We start from the raw sequence: 26,456 nt of genomic DNA, 5'->3' as shown, positions 1-26,456 counted from the left end.
GTACAGAGGTCTGAGTGTGCTGTTCCGCCAAGCTTTGCTTTGGAAGGCCAGTGATCGAAATGTATGGGAGCAAGCAGTAAGGCAACTGGTCTGCTCTAAAACTTCCAGCGTTTAAGGTGGATTGGAGCCAGATGATTTCTGTCTGGGTCCCCTGCAATGCTGACAACTGTAGTGTGGACCACGCTTTTGTAGCCATATGGTTCCAACAGTAAAGAGTACGGCACAGTGTAGTGCAGTGCATTCATTTTTTAAAACTGCACTGCACAAATGCCTACAGGGTCTGAGGTCAACTTAACTAAAATATGAAGAAAATATAGATAAATTAACAACTTTTTTTCCTTAAATCTTCTATTTCATTGTTTTCCTACATAAATAATGAAGATGACAAGAACACTGAGAATTTATTTACATCCATAGATAATTTTAATTGAACCCAACACTGACAGTAGTATGACCCAACATACAGGCAGTGTCCTGACTTCTAATGCTGTGGAGTTCCTCTCACTTTAAAAATGTGTTAAGAAAATTAGATAATATGTGCTACTCAAGTATTACTTGAAACATTTAAATGCAGAATATAATTGAAACTCCAATCTCACATCAGCATAATTTTTTTTTTTTAGCTTTTAATCTCAAACAATGAAAAAACAGTAGGAGAAATGATGATATTTTACACTGGAATTTTTTCAGTTTTCCTTTTTATTCTGGAAAGACTGTACTTCATCTTGGAGCTGACAGTAAATGAAACTGCCAGATGGACAAAGTCCTAGGCTTGGAGGCCAATTTTTATTGTCTACAAACGACTTCACAAGGTTAGCTATTCATAGCACTTATATACCTGAAGGAATAGTACCCAAATGAAACTTCACGTTTCCCACTTTGGAATTTTGTTATCTTTTCTTTGGACCCCACTGATCTTGACTAGAGTGGTGGTTACTCACCACTCTTAAAATCTTATCCTGGCTATTTTCAGGTAGGTACCCACATACGCAGATACCCTGAACCAATTGATGGGCATCATCTGTTTTGTTTGCTTGGAGTTGTACAGTATTTAGGGAACATATAGCAGTAGTGGCTCTGGTTTTATTTGTATACGTGTTGTTTTAGACTCTTGAGGGAGATGAAATACAGAAAGCAAGCAACTTGTTAAACATCCCTCAGTAAATAATATAAATGCTGTACAGTTTCATGGTAGAAATTTAGCACTGGAAATCAGGAGGGATATTTCTAAAGAAATCTGACAAGTGATATACCATTGTAGTAGATAAAATGGACTTTTCCAGTATGAAACAAACACATTTATATCAACATCATATGAAAGGTGATGTGAACATTCATTAGACTGTAAAGTAGCCAGGCCATCTCCAGAGGTAACTTCATAAATAAATCTACTACTTGATCCAATTCCAAGGGCCAGGACGCCCTTGGAATCCTGGCAGTGCTGCAGTGGTGCATGTAATAAATGGGGTTACTTTCCTGACACGAAGTCCCAAATGCTTAGTATGATATGTATGCTTTGAATTAGCCTAACTTCTGATGCAAAACCCAACATTCTCAGTTATTTTTTAAATGATTTATTAAGCAGCAGATTCATGAGCACCAGAGCTAAGCAAGCTGATTGGGCTGGAGGTTGGTTGGTTTGGGTGCACGCTTTGAACAAAGCTTACCAACAGTTTGAGCACTTCTGTGGTCTCTCCCACCAGGAGAGTCTCCAGTGCCTGCTATCAACTGATGTGATGCTGCCACTGTTCCCTCAGTGGGAGACTAGTAGGATCTGTCTCTTCTTCCTGACTACCTATTTCTTTGAAATTCTAGAAGACCTCTGTCTTGTTGTAAAATTGGCAAATGGATTGAAAAGTTAGGTGGAAATCATAACAAGATGAATATAGTTATGCATCCATACACAACTGGTGCAGTCAAATAATAAAAACTTTGCAAGAGAAAACCTTTAAAAAGAGAGCAAACCCTCAGAGGTTAATTAAAAAAATATTTTAAGCAACATGCTATATTTTAGGACATGCACATCATTTGTTAAAGACAACATCAAGAATCTGAGTTCTTTGCTCTTTTTGGAAGTTACACAAAACTAAAATTTAGAAATTTAAACTTTAAATTGATGACAGTGCAGTTTAAAATATAAGCTAAGGTCATGGCCATGGTACTGAATATATTTATTTTCATGTCTAAACAAGGGGAAACATTATACTTAACTGTTCAACAGGTGTTGCATTAGGAGGGAGCCCCAACTGAAACTTAAGACCCTGATTGCATCTATGCTCTAATTCCACCCCATTTATGAAGATTTGGCTTTGACTTTTATGACTAAGACAGATCGGTAAATAATGTTGTAAACTACTGCAAAATGTTTTCATGTTTTGTCACACAAATTCCACACGTGTCACACATTTCTCTGGAGTTATGCAACATTTTATGTGTGCATGCTGACCTCAGGCAGACGCTGACTTCCCAAATGGATGGAATGTGCAATAGCCACATGGGCTATATAAAAGCTTGTGAATAATTGCTAGGATTTTATAGTAAGTAATATTTGGTGAAGTTAGGCCAGTACTGGGTTTTTTTGGTACCTTCTCCAGCTCTGGAGTGACAACGATGTACACAATTGGAGGGTGAAAGGACATGTGGAAGTCTTCTTGGCTTCACATCTTGTTTCCATTTTTCTGAGGTGTGCATAAGGCAGCCTAACTGCCATTAACAGTAGCTTTTATTTGCTAGAAGAACAACATGACAAATTATACTACTAAAATCTGGCTAGGAAGGGAAAAGACAGGTGATCTCAAGAGAATAAGAGAGTATATTAACATAAAATTTATTGAAGATCATTGCTGAAACAGTATCCATCGTAACTTCAAAAGCCACATTCTAGTCTCTCATTTTGAGTAATCAAACAAGTGGATTTTCTTTGACTTTTTCAGCCACTTTGAACTACCAGAGCTGCATGCAAGCAACAGAAAAAGAAATTAAAAAGCTGAGGTTATGTAAATTAATAAACCTCTCTACTTCAAGACATATTTTGTGTTTCCACAGTATATAAATTGTCTGGCAAGATAAGGTATTTTACTTTTTCATGGGTATTTTGCTAGTTTCTTTTCCCCCATGAGAGTACTAAAAGTTTAGCATATCATTAACTTTCTTTTAAGCCTTTAGAAAAGAAAACTGAGGGCTTCTTATATTTGACCTGAGCGTTTTTTAAATTTGACAATTTAAACTCTGTGAAAGCTGTGTCTACAAAATTTTTAGACTAATTTGCCAGTTACAAAATTTGTCAATTACAAAGTACTTCTTGCCTAAAACCAGTTGGAACAAAAGGAAAATAGTTAAATATGCCTTTACTAACTTCAGTATAATGGCAATACTGAAATTTGCTTTGCCAGGATGAGCAGGAAAAAAAGGGCCTTATGCACAAGGACGCACAGAAATGTGGCAGCTGATAGGATGCCTCGGAAGCATTAGTGCTATCAGGAACGGAGATAGCAGTTAAGGGGTCACGACGGAAGGTTCATTGCCAGACCCTGCCCACGTTAATCCCCATATTGCTGCCGATTCCTCCTGGTAGTCTGTCGTTCTGAAAGTGGCTTGATTTTAGCAACTTTGGAAGCTCTACAGAGGTGGTGCTGAGGCTCCAGCAAAGAGCCGAGGTTCCCTGTGGGGAGCAGTAAAGAGGGAAGCCGCTTCCCCAGCATACGGCTGGGACGCTGCGAAGCGTCGCCTGGCGCGGCGGGGCCCCGCGAAGGCCCGGACGCTCCAGTCGCCCCCGGCCCGTAGCGGGGGCCACCCGGGCTGGTCGGGCCGGGCCGGGCCGGGGCCTGGCGGAGGTCCGGCCCCCCCGCGCCGCCGCCGCCAGGGGGCGCTCAGCGCCCGGCCAAGCCGTTGGGCTGTACCATTGCCCCGCGATAACCCCCTGAGGGCTGCAGCGCTCACCGGCGCGGGCAGCTTCTCCCCATGCCTCGGCAACGCAGGAAGACGACAGGGGTCGCCGTAGCGCGGGAACACCCGGTGCCCTCCTCCCTTGTTGTCTAGGCTCTCTCCCCCCTCCCGTGCTATGCCAATGGTATCGCCCGGCCGCCGACTGCGGCGCGGCCGTGGCGGAGCGGGAGGGGCGTTCTGCGCCCTCCTGTTGCCATAGCGACTGCGGGGAGCCTCCCCGCCCCGCGCCGGGACACGTCGCCGCGGAGCCGCCGCCGGTGCCGCGCCCGCACCGCCGAGGAGCCGCCGCCGCCGCCGCGGGAGGTCCGCGGGGCCCTTCCCGGGTATGCGGGTGGCGGGGAGGGGGACTGCGCTGCCGGCCGCGGGGGGGGCACGCGCGGGCATCTGGGGCGTCACCCGCCTGCGGCCATTACCCGCCTGCGGCCGTTGGGGGCCCCCAGCGAGCGGGAGGAGGGGGGGCTGCAGGGGCCGCGGTCAGCGGCGCTCGGGAAACCCGTGTTGTCGCCGCCCCTTGAGCAGCCCGTGCTGCAGGCGAGCCTGGAAAGGGGCCGTGACAAAGCCGCGGCGGGGCCTCGTCGTGAGGCGGCTAGTGCGGGGCAGCCCCCGGCGGCGCTTCGCCCCGGGGGGGGGGAGAGGAGGAGCGCAGCCGTCGCCTGTCTGCGGGCTGTGGCGAGAGCAGCAGCAAGCGGGGGCGGGGGGTTACCTGCGATGGGCGTAGCAGCAGGGAAAGGCGACGTCTCTCGTGGTCGGCAGCAAAACATCCGTGTCTCGCTAACCTGTCCTCAAGCGCTGCTGGAGGTTGATGCGTAACTATTAATGTCTCAATTTACTAACGAAGTTTGTGATCTAGGCGTTGGAAGAGGCTTCTGAAGGTCACTGGCAAATGGCTATTTTTTTTTTTAATCGTGCCTTTGTGTATAGGCACAAATATGATCTGTTAACTGTATTTTAATTATTAGATTTTTCAAAACTTGCTGACATCTAGCCGCATAATGTGTATTGATGTTCGTGTGCCTAAACCATTAAAATCCATCACAGCTCTTCTGTATGAGAAACCACTATTCACCCATCTTTTCACGACAAAGTCCAAAGGAAGTGTCTTAAGCATCTTAAGAACTGAATCAGTCAAACTATTTTCTTTCAATTGAAATTTTATTAGATTTTGTTTTCTTGAATGGTACATTGTTTTGTTTTGTTTTCCTGCGAGAGCAAAAACAAAAACAGGGGATGTACTTCTCAGATAATGAAAATTTACCCCCAGGAATCTAATTAGATTTTACTCAAGCAGATCAGGTTTTAATGCCGTGAGAATGCTTTAGAATATGATTTTCATAGAATATTTAGAGCAACTAGGTGCTGTTGGTAGTTTAATTGCTTCCTGTTGTCTAAGTGGATTCACACAGATATACTTCATTTACAAATGAAAAAGTTTGTTGTGCTCTGTTAGCAAAGCACCTAACTGAGTCTAAATGATCTGGACAAATCTCTTAAGAAAATGGCAACGCTCTTGACCTGGCAGAGAGCTATTAGGATACTTCCTAGCTCGTGCATTGATCTAAGGGTAATGAATACAGTCGAATAGTCCAATGATTGAGGTCCTCATGTGAGATAAGGGAAATAGAGTTCAGTTTCTTGTTCTGCCTGCTTCGGGGCGATATTTATATTGGATTGCTAGTTATTTCGCTGACAGTATGTTGCAAGTTTGCCACTTTGTTAAGCAAACAGGAGGGTTGGCTTTTTTAAGTTTACTGGAGCAAGGGTATCTATATCTCAGGTGAATGGTCTATTCTGCAAGCTAGTGCCACCTTTTTGTTTGTTTTTTACTCTCTGTGCTATGAGGTGCTGCATACATCTTGGTGAGAACAGAAGGTTTTGAAATTTACTGTGGCTCCAAAAAAAAAAAAAAAAAAAGCAATGCATACAATGCCATCAGGGCTAGGTTGCTTTTTTTAATCAATACACTTTTCTTCACGGGCTGGATATAGGCTGGACAACATCCAGTGGTTATATCAGCAATGACTGATTTCTGCAATCAGGGAATGCAGAGATGGCTTAAGCTGCCTTTAAATTCATTCCCCTTTTTGGGCTGCATCCAGCATTTTCCTGTTTCTGATAATTTGCTACTAAAATCTTGTACTGATATAATTATTGTTGCTTATTAAAGTTAATGGAGGATATAAAATTATTCAGTTGATGGGATTTTTTTGTTTGTTTTTTTAGTATGAGAGATGAGCTCCTTTTAAAAATGCTTCTTTGCATGCGTATAAGGAAGAATGCTTAGACTTATTTTTGTGTGCTAATGGTAGGAAACAAAATGCAAAAACAGATCTCTTTTAGCAACATTCTAAAATGTTAATGTTATAGGATTGAACTTTGTTTCTGTCTCAGTGATGCAGCGCAAGTTGCCATAAACTCGGAGTTCATAAATCTGTGCATCTGTCTAGAGGAATGTTTTGATATTTGCTCAGGGGAGAACTAGTGTCATAGCTAGCATAGGAGTGCAGGCATGATTTCCAGTACTTAAAACACAACCAGGCCTGTTTCCTATTGCTCTAAAACAGTTTAAATGTTGGGTGTTCTTTTTTTATTTAAATGCATTGCAGACTATGAGAAAATCAGGTCTGTTATACTTGGGCTTTCATCTGTAAGAAGTAGTGATACTTTTGGTGAAATAAAGGAAGAAAACAATTCAAGCATCTGCTTGACAGGTAGAGATGCAGACTTCTGAGAGCTCCTTCTTCTATGGGCTGAGAGGCCTTTTAATGGGATTTCTCTGAAAAGTTGTGCTTTGATATGAAATGTTTCCAATTCTACTGTTACAGATAATTTTTCATCTGTACAGTGATTTGAAAGGTTATGAAAAGTATTTACTTCTCCTCCCTAAGTCGTTGTCAGCCTTTGACTGTTGATAATGAGACCTTATAGCTTCCTTTCCCCTGTTACTGTGTGTGAGATCCACATGCATGGAAGAAAAAACATGTTTCATAAATAGGAGAATGTGACTACCAAACCACAAAACAGGCAGTGTGGAATTGGAGTCATGCCTGTAAAACTATTTTTAACTCCATTTTGAAATTTGATCAAATGACTTGTTCATTGTGATCCTTTAGCGTTTCTTCACATATATTGCAATCTTGTAATAATTTAGGTAGGTCGGAACTTAAATATGCATTATTTCTTCATAACTGTGTGCATGTCTTAGTTTACCAGGAAATTTCACCTTGCTATGAGAACCTAAGATGGATCCAGAAGAACAGGAGTTATCTGGTGATTACAGATACAGAAATTATTCTTCAGCAATTGAGAAAGCTTTGAGAAACTTTGAATCATCAAGTGAATGGGCAGATCTTATATCTTCCCTTGGCAAACTCAATAAGGTACTGTATCACAGAAATATATTTTCATTTATTTATTTTTGTATTTTTATTAACTTTTCTGTAAATTACAGTACTTGGCACAGGTGAAAAATCACTCAAATAGTGCAGAAGAGAAAAAAATACCAGCTAGTAAAGGAAGGGTAAGGAAGTAGCTAAATCAGTGCCTTTCGTATGAATGTGAGAAATTCTGGTAAAACCAACAGAACTTTTCTTCAAATGGTGTTTGTTTCCTTTATACAGATTAAATCTGACTTTTATTCTTTTAAGGAACAAAAACCTCAGGTTGCTAGTTGAACTCAGTCTAAAGCAGCTAAATAAGTCTTTATAAAGAATAAAAAGTCACAAGTTTTAATGCAGTATCTGAGTCAAAATTTGCATTAAAAGCTTATGTTTACTTGACCATACCCTTGTATTTGGGGAAATAAGTGATTTGCTGATGGTGGTGTGTTTTGTATTCCAGGGCAGCTCTTGCCCATATAGAATACAGCTGATTACACCTATATTATAAATGTGTGCATTATGGTTCCATCAGCCAGGGCTGCAATAGGTGTTTTCCTGGATAAGTCTTTTCCTTTCTGGGAAGTGTGTCCTCTCCTCTTGCTCAAGAAACGGGGTGTACATTGTTTGTCTCCCATTCAGTCTCTTTTAATTTAAAGCTCTTCCTGAGCATGCATGGGGCAAGAGTAGTTATAGCCATCCAGGAAATAGGATGGGAGGAGAGAACTCTTACAGGATTCATAAGAAAATATCTGTTGTTACCAGATAGACATCTTGCATGCCTTTGATGTGGTTGCTAAACCTTAATTTTTCCAGAGTTTTCCATGAGAAGGAGAATGCAAACTGAGGCTTTCTTCTAAGGACAGCCATGTTTTGTTCTCTTCAGAGGAGAGAAGCTGGATATTGCTGTGGCAGTAGGAGTTACAAGTTTCTGCCTTCGTTGTTTCTCCCTAATCCCTGCTGATAGGCACATCTTGAGGGCCATAAGAATAATTTGAGGTCTTCAGATTGCTTCTTTAATTCTTTCTTATTTTTCCATTTGAGAGTGAGATGATACTCACCTATGGCAAGTAGGCTTTTATCTTATTAACTTTTTTAATCTTGACCTAGAGCTATGCACTGTGACTGATTAATGTCTATCTGAAACTCTCATCCAGATATGGAGCTGCCAAAATATGTAGCAGTGTAGTAGAAACAAAGCAAAAAAGCTTTTAGCTGTTACATCAGTCCATCTGCTGTGGTATTTTATGGACTTAATCTTCTTAGAAGCATAAGAACAAATCATCCCCTGTGTTCATCTGCTTCTGTCTGTTATCTGAAAATAAGGGTGATACCAGATAATTCAGAAGGAATATTCCACAAACAGGAAGACTGTGAAATAAGTTGGCAATAGCTAGGCTCTTAACTCCTCTGATTACCTGGTCTCTTACACCCTAAAACATAAACATTGTTGTTGAGTTCTCTTTGTTTCCAGTATTTTGCTAACATGAGCCTAATTTCTGCTACAGGTAGTTTTTGTAATCTGAGAATAAATGAAAGAGCAGAGAGAGAATGGGTAGGAGGGAGGAGATCAACAATATCTCAGTGATAAAATATGTTGTTTAGAATGTATTTTTAACACCACGCACGATTATATTCAGAAAGCTGGGTGTCAGTAACTGGTGTGTAATGATGCCTATTACTAAGCAAGTGTGAAAATGCTGAAAAAGGGGGAGGGAGAGAGAGAAGAGGAAGAGAAAGCCGAGGAGTTTGGAATGGACTTTTCATGTTTCTGGAGTAGCATGGCAGAAGCCTAGAAGAGATCTCTTAAGCATATGCTTCCTCAGGATTTATGTACTGTTCTCTTTAATTGTGGGTGTTCTTGTTTATATGCTTGTAGTATTTTCTCAGGCTTTTGCTCTTACAGGCAGGCTTCACCAATGCTTTGCAATACTGAGTCTCACAAGTTAACACATGCATATAAACCTATTTCCATAGAAATATACTGATTTACCCTTTCAGTACAAGGACTGGAAGAAACAGTGTGGGCTTTCCCTGTTTATAGGTGAGGGGAAAAAGAGTAAAGGTAGCCGATCCAGATTCAACCTTCAGGTTTTTGGCTACTGTGAGGCAACTCAACCCTTTAGCCTTTGCTGATGCAAGTGGTTTTAGATCTCTTGCAGCTGTTACTTCTGGGGAAAAGAGACAGCTCTACTATGTCTTTCTATTACTACTCGGCCCCTAAGGTTAAACTGAAGGTTCTGTTTTCCTAGTTCCTCTGTTGCTTCCATAGTTGTAAAAGCCACAGTAAAACAAAACAAACATCTGTTTCATTGTGGCTTTAGAACCACACAAGCAACAGAGAAACTGTTTAATTTTAATCTGAATGATAGACAAACTGTGGTCAGTTTGTAGATCTAAAAAGATTGCTTTGTCACTTAAGGGAGATGAGTCTTATCTAACTTTAGATGTCTTCAGTGTAGGCAGCTTCACCTGCAATCCCTTCTAGGCAGGAAAAAAGACATGAGGGTTTTTTGTGACTCACCTCATCCTAGAGCAGACATTTAAAGTAGATCAGATGAATCCTGTCCTAGGATTACATATATCACTCGTTGACTTCATAGGGAGCCTGAGGTGAAACAGTAAAACTTGCCCATGTTTTCAGCTGAGCTAGACCTCTAAAGTTAGGTGAGATGACTCTCCTCTGTAGTGTCCTGAATGGACTTTTTAGAAAAAGCAGCATCTCTCCATCCTTCACTCATGCTCACACTTGGTTCCTACAAAAGCTAAAGTCAACAGAAGTTGCTAACTTATGCTACAGTATGCTAATTTGTGTAGTGTGTGTGTTATGCATCATCACAGTGAAGGGGAAACAGTAGAAAGTAATGTTTATAAGTGGTTTTAAATGAGAGAAGGATATAAATGGACATAAGGGAACAGGTGGCCTTAAAGAGAAGATAAATATGGATATTAATGTTTAAAGAGGGGTTTCAGCTTTGCTATGAAACTTACTCATATTCCAGTTGTGAATCTGTTTCTCTCCTTCACTTCTGTTGAGTCTTAGTGCTAATTAGTGTAAACCATTCATTTGGTAGCTGCAGCCTGCTTAGGCTGCTCCGTGCTTCAAGAAATAGAATTATTCACTTCTTAATACTGTCTAGATACAGCTTCAAACTGTTTGTATTTTTTTCACAAACCTGCATTTATTCACTGTTTGGAAAATACTGTGTTGTGCCTAAGGTTTTCAGATGTTCAGTACAGATTGCTGCATCCAAAATTCAGTAATCCTTTTCAGTAGTCTTTGTGCCCAAATGTGATTGTGCTATTGCAGATTTTGCTGGCTTGTTTTAATGTTGGAATAGGATACAACTCTGCAGAGTCACTTTTGGTAGAAGAAATTGCTGGGGGGGTTTTCCTGCTTTTTAAACTTAGAAATAGGTGGTAGTTCAGCATACGTGGGCTTGTCAGTGAAACAGATGCTTTCAACACAACTTTCACATCCAAAAGCTTCTAGCTCTTTTATTCAGAGTACGAATTCAGAGTACGTAAAATGCGTATAAAAGCATTCATATAGGGGGGACTTCAGAGTATTTTGAAAGCCTCTTAATTGCCTGAAGTTATGAAAATCCAATTGCGTGGTTTGTCTGAGTGCTTTTAATCCAGATCACAGGCATATATTTTTTCTAGGCGTTTTAAATGTCCGGGTGCAAGCAAACAATAGGTAAGTGCCACTGTTTGCCAAGGGACGTGCTGAGCAATAGTAAACACTGCATTCTACAGACTGCTTTTTGTAAGGAAGTTACCAAAGGAGGTTTTCAGAGCAGTCTCTAAAACTTACTGATTTACATAAGAGCACAAAATCTTACTGGATTTTGGAGAGTGAGTGTTTAAATTCCCCTGTTTGCACAGTTAATTCACATATATCAAGAAGACTGCATCTGTTTGACAAGAATAATGGACAGAATTTTGTCATGAATATTGATAGAAATCTACATAAGCTGTTTTTAACAGTTGTTGGATATCATTGGCATGGAGCTTCCACGGAGGCTTCAGTAATGACTCTCAGTTACCTTGAGATCTGCTGGCAAAGCAGACCAATGCTTCTTTTCCAAGCAGGATGTTCACTTATAATTACTGTTCGCTGTGAAAACAAAATATTATGAGCTTTGAAAATTAGTTACTATAGAAGGATTTGTTTCATGCTTACAGCATGGTTGACTGTTGCTCAGTAATGATAGCAACATTTGCTCTAAAAAAGCATGCTTAAATTGCTTTTTGTCCTTGGATATAACACAAGTGTGTAAATAGAAAATTTCTCATTCCTTGAAATACTAATTTTTAGTCTTCGGTCTTCAATTTCAAGGCTTTTTTTTTTTTTTTTGACTTTCAGTAGAAAATAAGAATGTTACTTTTTTGTTTCCATAGGCTTTTCTTCCATCAAAAGCTTGAAGTTTAATATAATATCAACCTAAATCCTAAAATACAGATTTTATGAGCATAGCTGTTAATTACACCAGTTATTTTGTATGAGGGTTACTGACCACCATGTCTTTGTGAAGAGTATTTGCTGAGTTACAGACACAAGCACCACTTGCTGTCTGTTGCAGACAAGCCTTATATCTTTGAGGAGAAGGGAGGCTTTGCCTTCTAATTGCTTTATGGAACATCACCACACACAATGCATAAATGCAGTGTGCAGAACTGGAGAGATATTATAATGATAAAACCAGGAGTGGGTTTGTTTCTATGCATAATTCATACTTTAGTAGTTTCAGCTGTTAACTTTAATATAACTCCAGCTCCAGTTTGGTTTCCTCACTGCCATCTTTGAACTTCATGCTGCTGGTTTTATGGAAGCTGGACCTTTGTTTAAGATTTCTTTCATACTCGTTCCTCAGAGGAAAATGAATCGTAGGCTCTCCTCCCCTCTCACCCCACAACCACTGTTGTCTAAAACAAGAATTACAGTAATTCCTAGCTGAAAGTAGTTTTATAAATTGATGGGCACACTGCATTTTTTTTCTGGAATTCTGATTATGTAAATACAAATATTTACTTGATTTACCCTTTTTCTTTTTTTAATCTTTGCAAATTGATCAAACTGATCTCTGATGGTTCTATAAAGCAGCGTAGACTTTCTTAAAGTTAAATTCAATACTTGTTCAGAATACTGTTTTCAAGCATGACAGAAGAAGCATGCCTTGCCTATACAGTATTCTTCTATTATTTATAGAAGAAAAATGTTTATTTTACAGACAATGCCTTACGTTTGAGAAGCAGAACAATATATTCATTAAAGTTTTTTTTTTTTTTTTAAGCAAGCTGATCACTAAATATAAGTACCTAAACTCACACATAAGTGTCTCTAACTTTGTCCACTAAATATAGGAGGTTCTGCTAGCTCTCAGGATTAAGTAAGTCTAGGCTGTTTGTAGACTTATGGCTGTAGTGTGAAGCATGCATTTTCTGTGTGTGTTGCCCTGCTGAAAAAGGAGGAGTAGAGTTAGGTGAGAAGGGTTTCTGGTCAGGGAAGTTGAGAAAAATGAGCTTCTCATTAGCTAGGTATGATTTTCAAACCTGCTACATTGTAAAATGATTCAGTACCCATCCTTCTCTTAAAGTTTAACTCATTAAGTAACTCTTAAACTGTTGATGCAGGGAGCGAGAATTTCTTAGGAAAGCCAGCAATAAATAAATTGTAATAGAAAAAAAATTTTTGGATATCTCCTTGAAGAACATGAAGGAAACTTTCTGGTGAAACTTAATTGAATTTTTTGGGTGAAGACCAAAATACTGTTTTTCTTCAGTTTGTTTCAGGTGTTTTCATTTGCATTTTTGTGTATATAGTTTTTGTGTATGCAATCCCTGTTGTTGTTTGGATTTACTATTAGTATTTTGCTACAGTTAATCATACTGCATGTATTCAGTCTTTTGAGACATCTACGCAAAAAATTCAGATTATAAACCACTAACTGTGGAAACACAAATATTCCTTTGTGTGTGCATGCCTGTTTGTTTTTTGGTTTGAGCCACATGTATATATTGCTATTGACAGTCTTCCCTTTCTACCCTTTATAAGTCATGTTCAAAGAAACTGTGAGCATGCTTGTACATTAGAGAATGTTTAGCATGTATGATGTTTTTTCTTCATTGCTGACTACAGGATACACTTACTTAAAAAGTTGAGAACTGGATATGCATGTGGACACAAGTCATTATTTTGCAAGTGTCTCTTTTTTTTCTCCTGATTTAATGATTAAAGTCTTCATGGTAAAAGCCAATAATACTTCTGGGCTCTGTAGGATTGTTGATCTCTCATTGATCTGTGAGAACTAAACGCTGTGGTGACATATTAAGCATAGAGCACTTGCTGCCAGTTCAGACTTCTCAAGCCTACTCATACTGGTTGTTCCTGTAGTATTTAACGTTTCTGCTGTCATAACTGTTCATGTGGAAAGCAACTGGAGGAGAGGAGAAAAAGTAAATCATGGGTGGGCTTTCAGCCCGTAGGTAACTGAAAACAGAGTCAAATTAAGCTCCCTCAAATCGAAAGAACAGGTGAATAATAGAGATTCCTAGACCTGTGAGGAGAGGTGTCCCTCTGCTGCCATTAGCACTGGATTCCGAGGGGGGAAGCAATTGTTTGGGATGAGGTCTTTGTCTTTGTACAGCACCAAAGATACCAGGCTTGCTATCACAACACTTAACTGCCTGTAACAGTTGAAATTATAACGCCATTTTGGCAATCCTAGATGTCACAGACAGAATTGATTGTGTTTTGAGTTGTAGGAGCTCAAAATGTGTAAAAAATCAAGTTTTTTAGTTTTCCTGTCTGCTCACAGAAGTTGATTAACATTTTGAAGTATGTATATTATCACTCTTATTTTAATAAATAGTTCTAGATCTATGAACTAATTAATGTCTTTTGCTTTCAAATTTTAAAAAATTAAATCTGAGCCCTGCGGTTCTGGGGAAGCTATTAAGAATCTGAACCTTTCGGTGAAGTGCAAGTCAGATCACCTCTTTGATGGAGTGGTTATTGGTGCAACCACATTTTTCTAAGATTTTGCAATGTGGATTAAAATCTTTTGCATCTGCTGGAAGATCAGAGAAAGTTGTTAACCAGGAATCAGCTCCTGAGAAGAGTTATAGCTTCTGTCCATCTGGGCTTGTCCTCAACCCAAGTCAGAAATCATGTGTTAGATGCTTTTGGAAAGGTAGTTTCATCTAAGAATCCTTCTGATGGATGGGCTGGAACAGTTGAAACTACCCTTTTTTTATGTATGAGGATCACAATAAGTCTCTTCAAATCTTACTTATTGTACAGAGATGTCTTCTGATTCTCTAGGAGAAACAGTGTAGTTAGCATATACATGAAAATGTGGTCTTTTCCTAAGTTATTCTTATCCCCTGAAATTTGGACATATGCAGTTTTCAGTGTTACTCAGGAGAAATACTTAACACTGGGTTATCCCTGAATATCCACTATTCAACTCTTGAAGTGGCTGGGGTATTTTTTTTCCCCTTTTCTGCCTAGATGTTTTGCATATCTATCCCTAATGTTTGGGGAGGGAGAGTTCTCATTTTCTGGTGGAGATTTACTTTACATCTTTAGGAATTGAAATAAGTCAAGTGAGACACTTCATATGAGATGACATTATTTCTGTAATAGATCGGATTGTTCTTTGTGTAATAAACAGTGAGTGTTTTTGTTTTTCAGCTAGTTGATATTTAAAGTTTAACTGATAGAATATTAAGATGATATTTGCTTGATCTTAAGATCCAGGAAAAAATATTTAAAGCTGGCATGTTTTTGTATATATGCGAAGGGTGTAGATAAATATATACCAACCAACATAAACAGAACGTTGCAAAATCCAGCTTTCAAGCAGTCTTCAAAGTACTACAGACTTTGTAAACCTCTCAAATATAAAGATAACTCCATAAATATAACCTGATTTAGTTTCATACATGGAATGCTGTGTTCTTGGATTCAATTATTTTAACACCTTTTAAAATACAGATCTCATGCTCATAGTGAGGGTGGGGGGAAGGAAGGGAAATTAATTGGTTCTAAATGCCATCTCTGCTCCTGTAGTATTTCAGAATGGTGTAACATTTCTATTCACTGTTGTTATGAACTTGCAACCTGTTTCTTCTTGAGTGAAGTTTATTTACTAAAGCCTCCTTACTAAAGGCTGGTCACTGAGCTTAAACAGAGCAGCAAGTAGGAGAAGCAAGAAATGATAGTCTCCCAGATTCAAGCTTCTCATGCCCACAGACTGAAAAGTTTTAAATGACAAGTTGCACACACCTTTGAATTGTGATGGTTCTTATCTCCTACTGTTGACAAGAGTATTCGGAATTTGGCATTCAACTAAATGCTGTGATCATTGCTGTGTCTGGTTTTTTTATTGAAACAGAGCAGGGATGGGGTTAGTTAACTTTTTCAGTGCTTTTCCATATTGTGCCCTTGTGAAGGCATAATAGTTTCTTCATTTCACAGATGATTGAGAGCTTAAACCTTTTTCAGGCGTAAGAGAAGAAACTTACAGTTTAGAAGCATTATGTAGAATAAAAACACTATTTAATCTTTGAGGGAGGCAAGAATTTGCCTAATCCTGAAGACATCCCAAATGTCACTCTACCGTGAAACGCTTGTTTGCGCTAGCAGACAGTGATCAAAGGATGAAGTGGCATTTACTTGCAACCTCTTTCTGTAATAGTCTGTTTTTGAATTGAAGAGAAATATTTAACTGCCCTGCTGAACTGCATGCGTAGTTCAAAGGAAAAGGCTGTACAGTTTGTTTTTCCAGGGACTTGGCCTGCCTGCAATACTAAATTAGTTCCTGTTCTAAAGACCTTATGCATCAGTACAGTGGCCACAGTTAAGAAAGTGTATTGAATATAGCCACACAGAATTACAAGTAACTTCTAAGATATCGTAGTCCCATCTAATCATGTCTGCTTTGGAGGAGAGGGTTATTTGTTTACTTCAGCTATAGGTAAAATAAAAACTTACAGGGAAAGTTAGTGATTAAATTCTTTCTTTATTTCCAGTCCTTAAAAGCAAAGACATTCTTCTTGTCCCTTCCTGGCTTCCCTTATAAATAGGATAGAGATATCCTGTACTTGTCCTATGTACCCCCCCCCTTTGACTTTCATTTCCAGCCTCTAAGGAAAGTAAAACTTGACCCTTCTAAGTTGTTCATGAATGATTTGATATGAAAACTCAACTGCAGATCTCTGCTCTGTTAATATAACAAAATGCATTTATGAGAGAAAATTCTTGAATGCATTATTTAGTTCTTCTCAGTTTGCTAGTAGGAAACCTTTGAAATGCAGGCATATTTTACATCATTTCTTATGTTGCAGCTGTTCTGTCTAACCTCCTTTCTTTCATAGGCTCTTCAGAGTAACCTGAAGTATTCACTATTGCCAAGACGTCTGATCATCAGTAAAAGATTATCTCAGTGTTTGCATCCAGCACTGCCTAGTGGAGTACATTTAAAGGCACTAGAAACCTATGAAATAATCTTTAAAATTATTGGGACAAAATGGCTTGCCAAGGACTTATTCTTGTACAGGTAAACTTCTCTTTTAAAAGCTTGTTGAGTTTCACAGTGTATTTTAATTAGCTAAATCATTTCTTTTTCTTGTCTTTTTGTTAAAAAGCTCTGGTTTGTTTCCTCTGCTGGCAAATGCAGCAATGTCAGTGAGGCCTGTTCTCCTTGGTCTGTATGAGAAATACTTTCTTCCTCTCCAAAAGTCTCTCCTACCTGGTCTTCAAGCCTTTGTAATTGGACTGCTGCCTGGATTGGAAGAAGGATCAGAAATTTATGACAGGTGAGAACTAATGTTAATTTTAAAGCAATATACAATGTATCTTTCTTTTAGCCTTCTAGGAAATTCTCAAGAAATTTCTGTTGGCCATCTGTGTAAAGAGAGGGATTCATAAAGGGCTCCTACAGGTGGAAGGATGATGAATCCCTGAAAGGTGCAAGGAATAATGTTAAAGTAGAAAAACCCCTTCCCCCTTCTGTCTCCATTTCCAAAGGAGGAGAGGGGAGAAGAGGAAAAAGAGTTTAAAAATAAATGTATTGAGAGAAGGGAGTGAAAAAAATATGTTTAGAAGCTCCTCTAAACTCCTAAATAGCTACTTGTACTCCTCAAACCACTGCTCTGTTGACAAATAATTTAAATATTATAATACAAAAGAGAACAGCTGAATTCTATCATCTTTCCAGTCATTCTATACCAGATGTTTACTCTCATGTTCTGGAAACTCTGGCAAGAGGCAACCCTTCCAGCATCTTTGTGGGAAAAGTATTTTGCTTTTGGGTGCACATGGCAGCAGTGAAAATGGTATTCAGTATGATATAGTCATGATCAGGAAGTGTAGTGGGAAGAGCAGCTCAGCACCCAGTTATGTAATGATTTTTACTTCATTAACCAGGACTGTTTTGTAAGATCTGGTAAAACTAAACCACTGTAGGTTTGACCAAGATATTTCTTTGCTTAAAACAGTTGCTGAACACTGCGTTCATAATGTACTTGCTTCTCTATTTCCAGTCTGGATGTGTTGGCTCTTCTCTGCATTTATTGAGTTTTGTGTGTACTCTTAAAAAAAAAAAAAGCTACATAGATTACCGTAAATAAACAAAATAGTTTTACATATAATGCCTCCTTAAAAAAGGGGGTGGGGAGCATTAAATTTAAGAATTGTGTCAGTTGCTGGAGTGGCTAAGAATAGATTGTAGATGTTCTCAAATTGATGAATTGCTTTCAGTTGCTGATTCCAAGACACTGGATCTATGGACAAGTGTGTACCTCTCATATGTCTGCTGTAGAAAGGTGAATTTTAGTATGTGCTTTCTGTCAGGGAGACTTGTTTTTTAAAAAAAAAAAAGCGGTGGTGTATAGTTTTTTCTTTTTACTGTTTGTTTTTCCTTGTATCTAAAAGGCTTCAACAAGACAGGAAGTTTAAGGAAATCCAGCTTATTTTGAAAACGGCTAAATCTGAAGTAATGAATTAATGGTAACTGCAGATCATGGCCAACCAAAATCCTCTACCTATTTCTGGCTTTGTAACTCCCCCCTTCCCCCCCCCCCCCACTTCCCCTTTAACAAATAGGATCATAGACAGGAACTAACCATATAAAAATCTTTCATGATGGAATACTAAAATCATTTGAATGTTGTTTTGTGAAATACACAAAAAATGAGAAAGTCTTTCTTTAGTTTCTTTATTGCGATGATTTGATTCAAGAAAGGCAGACCAAAATGTTGTCAGAAGATGTTTTAGATTTTTTTTTTTTTTTTTTTCCCGCTCTGTTCCATAGGAGACTCTCCTTTTGAGAGTTTTCAGAATCTGACGCTTTGGACTAGCTCTAATGCATCTCCGCTGTCCCTAGAAATGGCAGAAGTACTAGTTCAGATCATGCTCCAGCCTAGGCACTCTTTCCTTCTAATGTTTAAATACGTGTATGCACACAAAACTGAAGCAGAAAAAAAGGCTTGATGGCTACTTTATAAGGAGGTGGAAAAAGAACATCAGTCCTGTTTTCCTTTTGCCCTATACTGAACTTCCCCACTCTTCCTACTTCTCCATTCCTCATGTGAGGTTTCAATTTCTATATGTAGCAAAATACCAGAGTACTGACAGAGTTGCCAAAGCAGAGAATCTGCCCCCATTCCTCCAATGTGATTGCCTTTAAATTAATTTCAGTGTACCAGTCCTGTGTGCAAGAACTCTGACAAAGAGTCATTTTATCTCATGTTCTTGTTCACCCAGTGACTTAAAAATTGAACCCATTGATTTTTAAGTACGAATATGTAGAGTATCTTCCAATTTCCAGGCTGTAAATTGTCTTTCAAAGTCGACAGTCAGCTTAAATTATTTCCAATTCAGGAACACACTGTATCTCAACTTTATTTTAGTGAGTGTGCACAATGACATAGAATTGAGGTTTTTTGTATGTTCAAATGCTGGCCATCTTTCTGTGACAAGTGCAATACTGGTAATGCAGAGAGGAGGAAATTAACTAATTCTGTGACCTACAATAATAATTCTCTCTATAACTGCCATTTTATGATATAAAATTGAATTAACAAAAATGTATTTTCTCGTGTTAAACATATTTCCGTACAGAACAGATGCTCTGCTTGTGAAGCTTTCCTTATTAATGGGCAAAGAAGTCTTCTATGGAGCACTTTGGGGCAGCGTTCTGGTCAGCCCATCCATCAGGCTGCCTGCTTCTCTCTTTGTTGTCAGTCATATCAACAGAGAGCTGTCTGGAAAACAACAGAAGTACATGCTCGGCACTGATTGTAAACTCACAGTAAGTTCATTATGCTTCTAGTGGGATAGTCTTACCTAGCATAATGCCAATGTGCTAGTAAGTTGTACCTTCTCTCTATTAAATTAAAATGGCATGTTTTTACACTTACTTTGGAGTGAGAGAGGCTGTGAAACCTCCACATTTCAGAACAGCTTAATATGGTTACTTCATGGGAGCATTTTACCTGAAATATAGCATCAAATCTCCCATACAGATTTTGATCAGCCTACAGAATGTCAGTCTTTTGAAGTGTCTATAGTTTTTGGTAATCAGTACTGTACAGAGCCTAAAAGGACTGGCTCTGTTGTAAATCAGAAAATAAACCTAATATCTCCTTCACCTATTCTGTTTTGCATTTGAGGTATTTCTTGAAATGTTTTTTCCCACTGTAGGCACCTTCTGACATTATTTCAAAACAATTTTTGGAGGCTTTGTTTACAATGACTTTAGCATACTTTTCACAGAATCACACAGAATCGCTGAGGTTGGAAGGGACCTCTGGAGATCATCTAGTCCAACCCCCCTGCTCAAGCAGGGTCACCTAGAGCACATTGCACAGGATTGCATCCAGGCGGATTCTGAATATCTCCAGAGAAGGAGACTCCACAACCTCTCTGGGCAACCTGTTCCAGTGCTCTGTCACCCTCACAGTGAAAAAGTTTTTCCTCATGTTCAGATGGAAGTGTCTGTGTTTCAGTTTGTGCCCATTACCTCGCGTCCTGTCGCTCGGCACCACTGAAAAGAGTCTGGTCCCATCCTCTCAACACCCTCCCTTCAGATACTTGTACACACTGATAAGATCTCCTCTCAGCCTTCTCTTCTCCAAGCTAAACAGGCCCAGCTCTCTCAGCCTTTCCTCATAGGACAGATGCTCCAGTCCCCTAATCATCTTTGTAGCCCTCCACTGGACTCGCTCCAGTAGTGCCACATCCCTCTTGTACTGGGGAGCCCAGAACTGGACGCAGTACTCCAGATGTGGCCTCACCAGGGCTGAGTAGAGGGGGAGGATCACCTCCCTCGACCTGCTGGCAACACTCTTCCTGATGCACCCCAGGATACCATTGGCCTTCTTGGCCACAAGGGCACATTGCTGCCTCATGCTTAACTTGGTGTCCACCAGCACTCCCAGGTCCTTCTCCGCAGAGCTGCTTTGCAGCAGGTCAACCCCCACCCTGTACTGGTGCCGGGGGTTATTCCTCCCTAGGTGCAGGACCCTGCACTTGCTTTTGTTGAACTTCATGAGGTTCCTCTCCGCCCACCTCTCCAGCCTGTCCAGGTCTCTCTGAATGGCAGCACAGCCCTCTGGTGTATCCGCCACTCCTCCCAGTTTTGTATCGTCAGCAAACTTGCTGAGAGTGCACTCTGTCCCTTCATCCAGGTCATTGATGAAGAAGTTGAACAAGACTGGAGCCAGTACTGACCCCTGGGGGACACCGCTAGCTACAGGCCTCCAACTAGACTCTGCACCGCTGATCACAACCCTCTGAGTTCTGCCATTCAGCCAGTTCTCAATCCACCTCACTGTCCACTCATCTAGCCCACACTTCCTGAGCTTGTCTATGAGGATGTTATGGGAGACAGTGTGGAAAGCCTTGCTGAAGTCAAGGTAGACAACATCCACTGCTCTCCCCTCATCCACCTAGCCAGTCATTCCATCAGAGAAGGCTATCAGATTGGTTAAGCATGATTTCCCCTTGGTGAAGCCATGCTGACTACTCCTGATCACTCTCTTGTCCTCCACATGCTTGGAGATGGCCTCCAGGATGAGAATGTAATCCTAGAAGAGAATTTTGAAACTTAGTATCTTTTTCCCCCCACCTGCGCCCCCCCCCCCAGTCAAATAGAAAACTTCAGTAGGTAGTAATTTATGTTTAATTCCAGTGATGGAATAACTGTAATGCTGGTATAAATATTTCATATCTACATTTTGTAAGACTTCACATTCTGTCTGATAGCTAGTGATACCACATTGTGACATTCTGTATTGTTACAAAACAAAGTATTTTGTAAATATGAACAATACTTTAACAGTATTCCACAAAAACAATTTTTCTAAAATTTGTTTTTAAGAGGAGGAGGTAAGTGTGTGAGTGATTATACTCTTTTTTTTTTTTTTTTTTTTAACAGAAAAGATATTATTCACATGTAATCAAGTTTGCTTTCTCTCCTGGTTATTTACGGTGATCATAGTTCATATGTTAACATTAAGTAAAACACCATTGTGCTTTCTTCTCCTTTTACAGATAAAGTCCTTGTGTGTATCAGTACTGGATTCAAATGTCCTTGTGCAAAGAAACACTCTGGAAGTGATTCTGTTCTTCTTCCCATTTTATACAGCCTTGGTAAGAGGATTTTTTTAGTATTGTCACAACTGCACTTTGTGTGGAAAAGTGTCTTTTGTGAACCCAGTCCAGCTCCCACTTCTGTTATTGCCAAATATCGGAATCTTGTACCTTCAAAACCAATAAATGGGTTTGGGAGTTTTTTGTTCCCCATCAATTTTAGTAGCAGCAGAGACTTTCTGAAACTCTTTACAGCTAACCTGGTTACATCCTCAGAATATATCCTCACAATGTTTCAAATGCAGCTGTGCTTTGACAGTGCACGTTTCGTGATATCTGGAACGTGCTTGAAGTATTCAGGCCTGAGAAACTGCACGTGGAAAAAATATAGATTTCTTTTTTAAGTAAGATGTGAGCATTTGGTGGTGTCTGCGCTGAACTACAGTATTTTCATAAAAGGCTAGGGAAACAAATACTGCTTGAAACATTAGCTCTTCCCCACTGTTTCCTAACTTACCTTGTAGTATAGTTGGTATTTTGAAGGTACAAACTAACTTTTAAGTCTTCAGGTATAACATAATGAAATCTTCAATATTTTTAGCTTAATTATGGCTCTGCACTGTGAAATGTGAAAATAATCGCATTGTATCAGGTTCCCTTTCTTGATTTTTAGTATATAAAAGTTTGTTGTTGATGGTTCCCTGCCTTCTTTTTTTCAAAACACTAATAATCCAGTTTAAAAAGCTCCTCACCAATTTGACTTGTTTCACTGCTTGTAAGCAGCTAAGTTACCTTTGCTCTTCGTCCTAGGACTGCAATGAAGGCGCTATCCTATTGCACAGGACTGATTTAGTCTATATTCTCTCATCAGCTACACAGACACTGTTGAGGAGAGACATGTCGCTCAATAGAAGATTGTATGCATGGTTGCTAGGTACTGTACAATTTACAGTGACATTCAGTGGACTAAATATCTTGGAAAAACTTAGTGCTTAAAAATGCAATATACTTTTTCACCAGTTGATGAATGATGATAAAATAGAAAGCATTGTTTAGTTGACATTTATGAAGTACGGGTTTAATAAAATTACACATTCATTTGGCAAACAGGTCTTCTCTTCGGAGGTTGAATTCATTCCACTGTCCTGAATCACAGGACATCTGATGAATTATTTCTAGTCCCTGCTGTGGTCCATTCTGAAGTGGCTCACTGGTCCGAATGGAGTGGAGAGCTATTTTATCCTTGCTCTTCAAAAAGTAGTAGTCTATTAAAGATTCCCAGGTGGGTTTAATTGTCAAGGAGGGGCTGTGAGGGATCTATAGCTTCTCCCTATCTGCCTTCCTTTAGCAGTATTGGAGGAGATGAGAAGTGACATGATGAGTTGCAGCCATGTAGTTGCCTGAAGGCTATGGCTGGATCTGAGTTTGGTTTCAGTTTATTTCCAGTATAGTATATCTGGATGTCTCAAACTGTTCTATGCGGGCTCTCCCTGGGCAGTATGTGAGTTAGTTTCAAGCAGAGCATTAGAACAAAATATTTTAAATCTATACAGGTTAAAATTCCAAAGGTTAAAGTGACAATATACAATGTGACTTCAATATTTGTATAACTGATATTGTATTGTGCTCTATAAATGTGGTGTTTCTCTGTAGTCATGATGCCTTTATTTAATTTGTAGGCTCTGATATTAAAGGGGATACTTTTGCTCCAGACTCTACGACTTCTGAAGACCATGCTATTTATTTTTTTGGAAAATACTCCAAAGATCTTTTAGTTGAGGTCAGTATTCATTTTATGGGGATATAGTTATGATCCTTTTAAACTTTAGAGCAAGCTGTGTCTGATTGTTCACTGTACACTGTGCTTGGTTTGTCCTTCAGAGCTTTCTTTCCCTAAAGATAACACCCTTTTGCTGGTTATATTTTTATCTATCCAAATGCATTCTATGCTGCATCTGTCCCATTATTATATGTGCTTTCAATATAAATGGAATCTAATGAAACTAAAGAGTAGCATCATTGAGGGACTGCCTGAATTATTTAAAAATCTTTTTCTGAATAAGATCTACTCTTGCATGTATCTTAGGAGAGGTCATTGATTTGTCTGACAGGTATGGATAATTGAAGTTTCCTTGTAGCTGGTACTAAACAAAAGAATCAAGCTCAGGAACACTTCAGCTGTTAATAAAATGGCAATATTTCTTCTTCATATAACATTTAGATGTTTTCTTTTTAATAGAGTTTGATTGAAATATTACATCAGAAATTCTCAGAGTCTGATATGGAGGAACGGAATCAAGCTTATTTGAAACCTTTCCGCATCCTAATCAGCCTCCTTGACAAACCTGAAATAGGTAACATTGTCACTTCTGTTGTGACTACTAGAGACTGTTATAATGATGACTTGATGTTCATTACCTTTGGAAGTAGGACTCGGACAACCCCATGCAGAGTTCTTCCTAATTCTGAATGTGTGTGTGTGGTATATTACTGTGCAGGGGGACTGTTTTCCTTCCTGTCACTTCAAAAAGAGTAACACCAGTTCAGAGCAGTGTCCAGCGTGAGTTGTGCAGATGAGTTGGCTCTGTAGCTAGCACCCTGCAAGTTAGCTCTGGCTTTTCTGCAGAGCACTGCACTGTGTAGCATGGATGTATCCCAGTGCGGATGACTCTTCTGTGCCCAGAACTGCAATCGGGGGGTCCAGTTAGAACCGCTTCTGCTCTAGCCTCAATATTCAATTCATTCCTTGGAGCCTGATCTCTAATATCCTGTCAGGCTTTTTTTTCTTTTTCTTTCTTTCTTTTTCTTTTTCTTTTTCTGTCTTGAAAGGAGGCTTCTATCAGGAAAGCTACCAGTGCTTTCTTGGGTTTGTTTCCAGCAGGCCTTTCTATACACTTGCATCAGACTCTCATGACCATGCTGCTTTTCCAGACACTGTAGACACACAGGCAGCTTACAGTGTTACTGCTGCCAAAATGGGCAAAGCCACTTACCTGCAGTTGCTCCAGCAGGAAATAACCTGTTAAGGGAGTGAGGAGGTGGGAGCACTTCTGTCAGTGGTACTGCAGGCCTACGCTGACCTGATGCTGCTATAGGAGCTATAGTTTGAGACTCCATGACTGAGCAGTGAAGAATTTCCTCCTCTTTCTCTGGCTGTCACATGTCTGTCCTGTTGTGTACATGAAGTCCCCAGCTCCACAAGGGTGAGGTCCTGCCAGCCGTTCTTTTAAAGGGCAAGTTCTCCTTTTTATGCTATGCTTAAAAACAACAACAACGGGAAAAAAAGGTCAAAGTGACTTGACAAATTTGGGGGATTTAACGGTATTCTTAAGAATCTTATACAGATAGGAGTCTTTTAAAAAATGTTTTATATGACTCTGACAAGTATGAAAAGCATGTTAACTGGTAGTTGTTAGAAGCTAATACAGTCTGACTGACTGTACCTCAAGGCTTAGCTCAAGTTGTTGCCCTGGGGAGGGGAGGAATTTACCATTGACTAAGCCAATAGTCTATAGCATGAATAAAACTCCAGTAACTGATACTAAATGCTCTAGTGGCAGTTGGTTTTGTAGGCCCCCAGGTCTGGCAAGAGTATTTTCTTTCATGGATCAGGAAAGCCCTACATCTCCTGTTAAAGGATTATCAAAGCACTAACAGGAAGAATGAGGATTCGATTTTACTTATCTAACAAATGAATGCTACCTTGGCAGCAGCAGTCAAAGCAGTTGTTAGTCTGTTTCTAAGACAGTGGTACTAATGCCTCCTTCAGCTGTTTGTTAGAGTGTGAAAGGACGCATGTAGTAGCGAGACTCTAGAAACAAGAAGTCAGTTTAAAGAATGCTACTTGTTTTTTAAAAACATCTAAAACCAGTCACAATTAAAGCATTTTTATTTCCTGACAAAAATGCTGGAGGAACAGTTGACAAAGATTGTTAGATTAATCAAATAATTTATAGCCTAATTTACAAAGTAGATGGCAGATACTATCCTTTCCTTTATTTTGCTAAAAATCAGTGTTAATCTGAATTACAACTAAGAAGTATTTGCTGAATTACATCATAAAGCTTATTTCTTCTGTTCCATCCAGCACAAAAAAAGCAAATTCTTTAGCCCTAAGCCAGTATGACTTTCACTTCCTTTTAAAACAGATTTGGCAGAAGGATCTTTTTTCTTTTTTTCTTTTCTTTTTTTTTTTTTTAAAAGGTAGCAAACTAGAACATAAACAAGAATCCTTGACCTTTACTGCTACTTTTAGTTACTTAACTTCTATTTTTAGAAGCAGAATGCTTCATAAACTTTTTTTAATGGTTCCGTGTTTGGAGTATTTTACACATTCATTGCTCACCTTCTTTATACACAATTGCAGATAAAAACAAGCAGTGCTGAGCCTTGAAAATGTTAATATGTATTTATAATATATTTAGACACCCAAACTTCCTTAATCACTGACTTTTCCAGCTTCTGTCTCTCAAACAATTTAATCAGGCTAGTATGTTAAGTAGAAGATTTCCCAATATGCATTTGTTTTCTTCCTG

At 39.4% G+C, this 26,456-nt stretch overlaps 1 protein-coding gene across 1 annotated transcript in view; it reads left to right on the top strand.

The window, feature by feature from the left end:
* Nucleotides 1-7,184: 7,184 nt before the first annotated feature.
* DOP1B (DOP1 leucine zipper like protein B) overlaps nucleotides 7,185-26,456 on the top strand; it is a 50,469-nt gene continuing 31,197 nt past the window's right edge. Inside the window, exons 1-8 of the mRNA XM_013955326.2 lie at nucleotides 7,185-7,322; nucleotides 16,704-16,885; nucleotides 16,974-17,144; nucleotides 19,450-19,639; nucleotides 21,883-21,981; nucleotides 22,732-22,855; nucleotides 23,601-23,701; nucleotides 24,161-24,275. Of these exons, the coding sequence (XP_013810780.1) occupies nucleotides 7,185-7,322; nucleotides 16,704-16,885; nucleotides 16,974-17,144; nucleotides 19,450-19,639; nucleotides 21,883-21,981; nucleotides 22,732-22,855; nucleotides 23,601-23,701; nucleotides 24,161-24,275 (1,120 nt within the window). The remainder of the gene's footprint in view (nucleotides 7,323-16,703; nucleotides 16,886-16,973; nucleotides 17,145-19,449; nucleotides 19,640-21,882; nucleotides 21,982-22,731; nucleotides 22,856-23,600; nucleotides 23,702-24,160; nucleotides 24,276-26,456) is intronic.

Source organism: Apteryx mantelli, chromosome 1 (assembly GCF_036417845.1).
Source record: "Apteryx mantelli isolate bAptMan1 chromosome 1, bAptMan1.hap1, whole genome shotgun sequence".
Classification (NCBI taxonomy): domain Eukaryota; kingdom Metazoa; phylum Chordata; class Aves; order Apterygiformes; family Apterygidae; genus Apteryx; species Apteryx mantelli.
The sequence above is the reverse complement of the archived record's forward strand: the minus strand, read 5'-3'. Positions and strand labels throughout refer to the sequence as shown.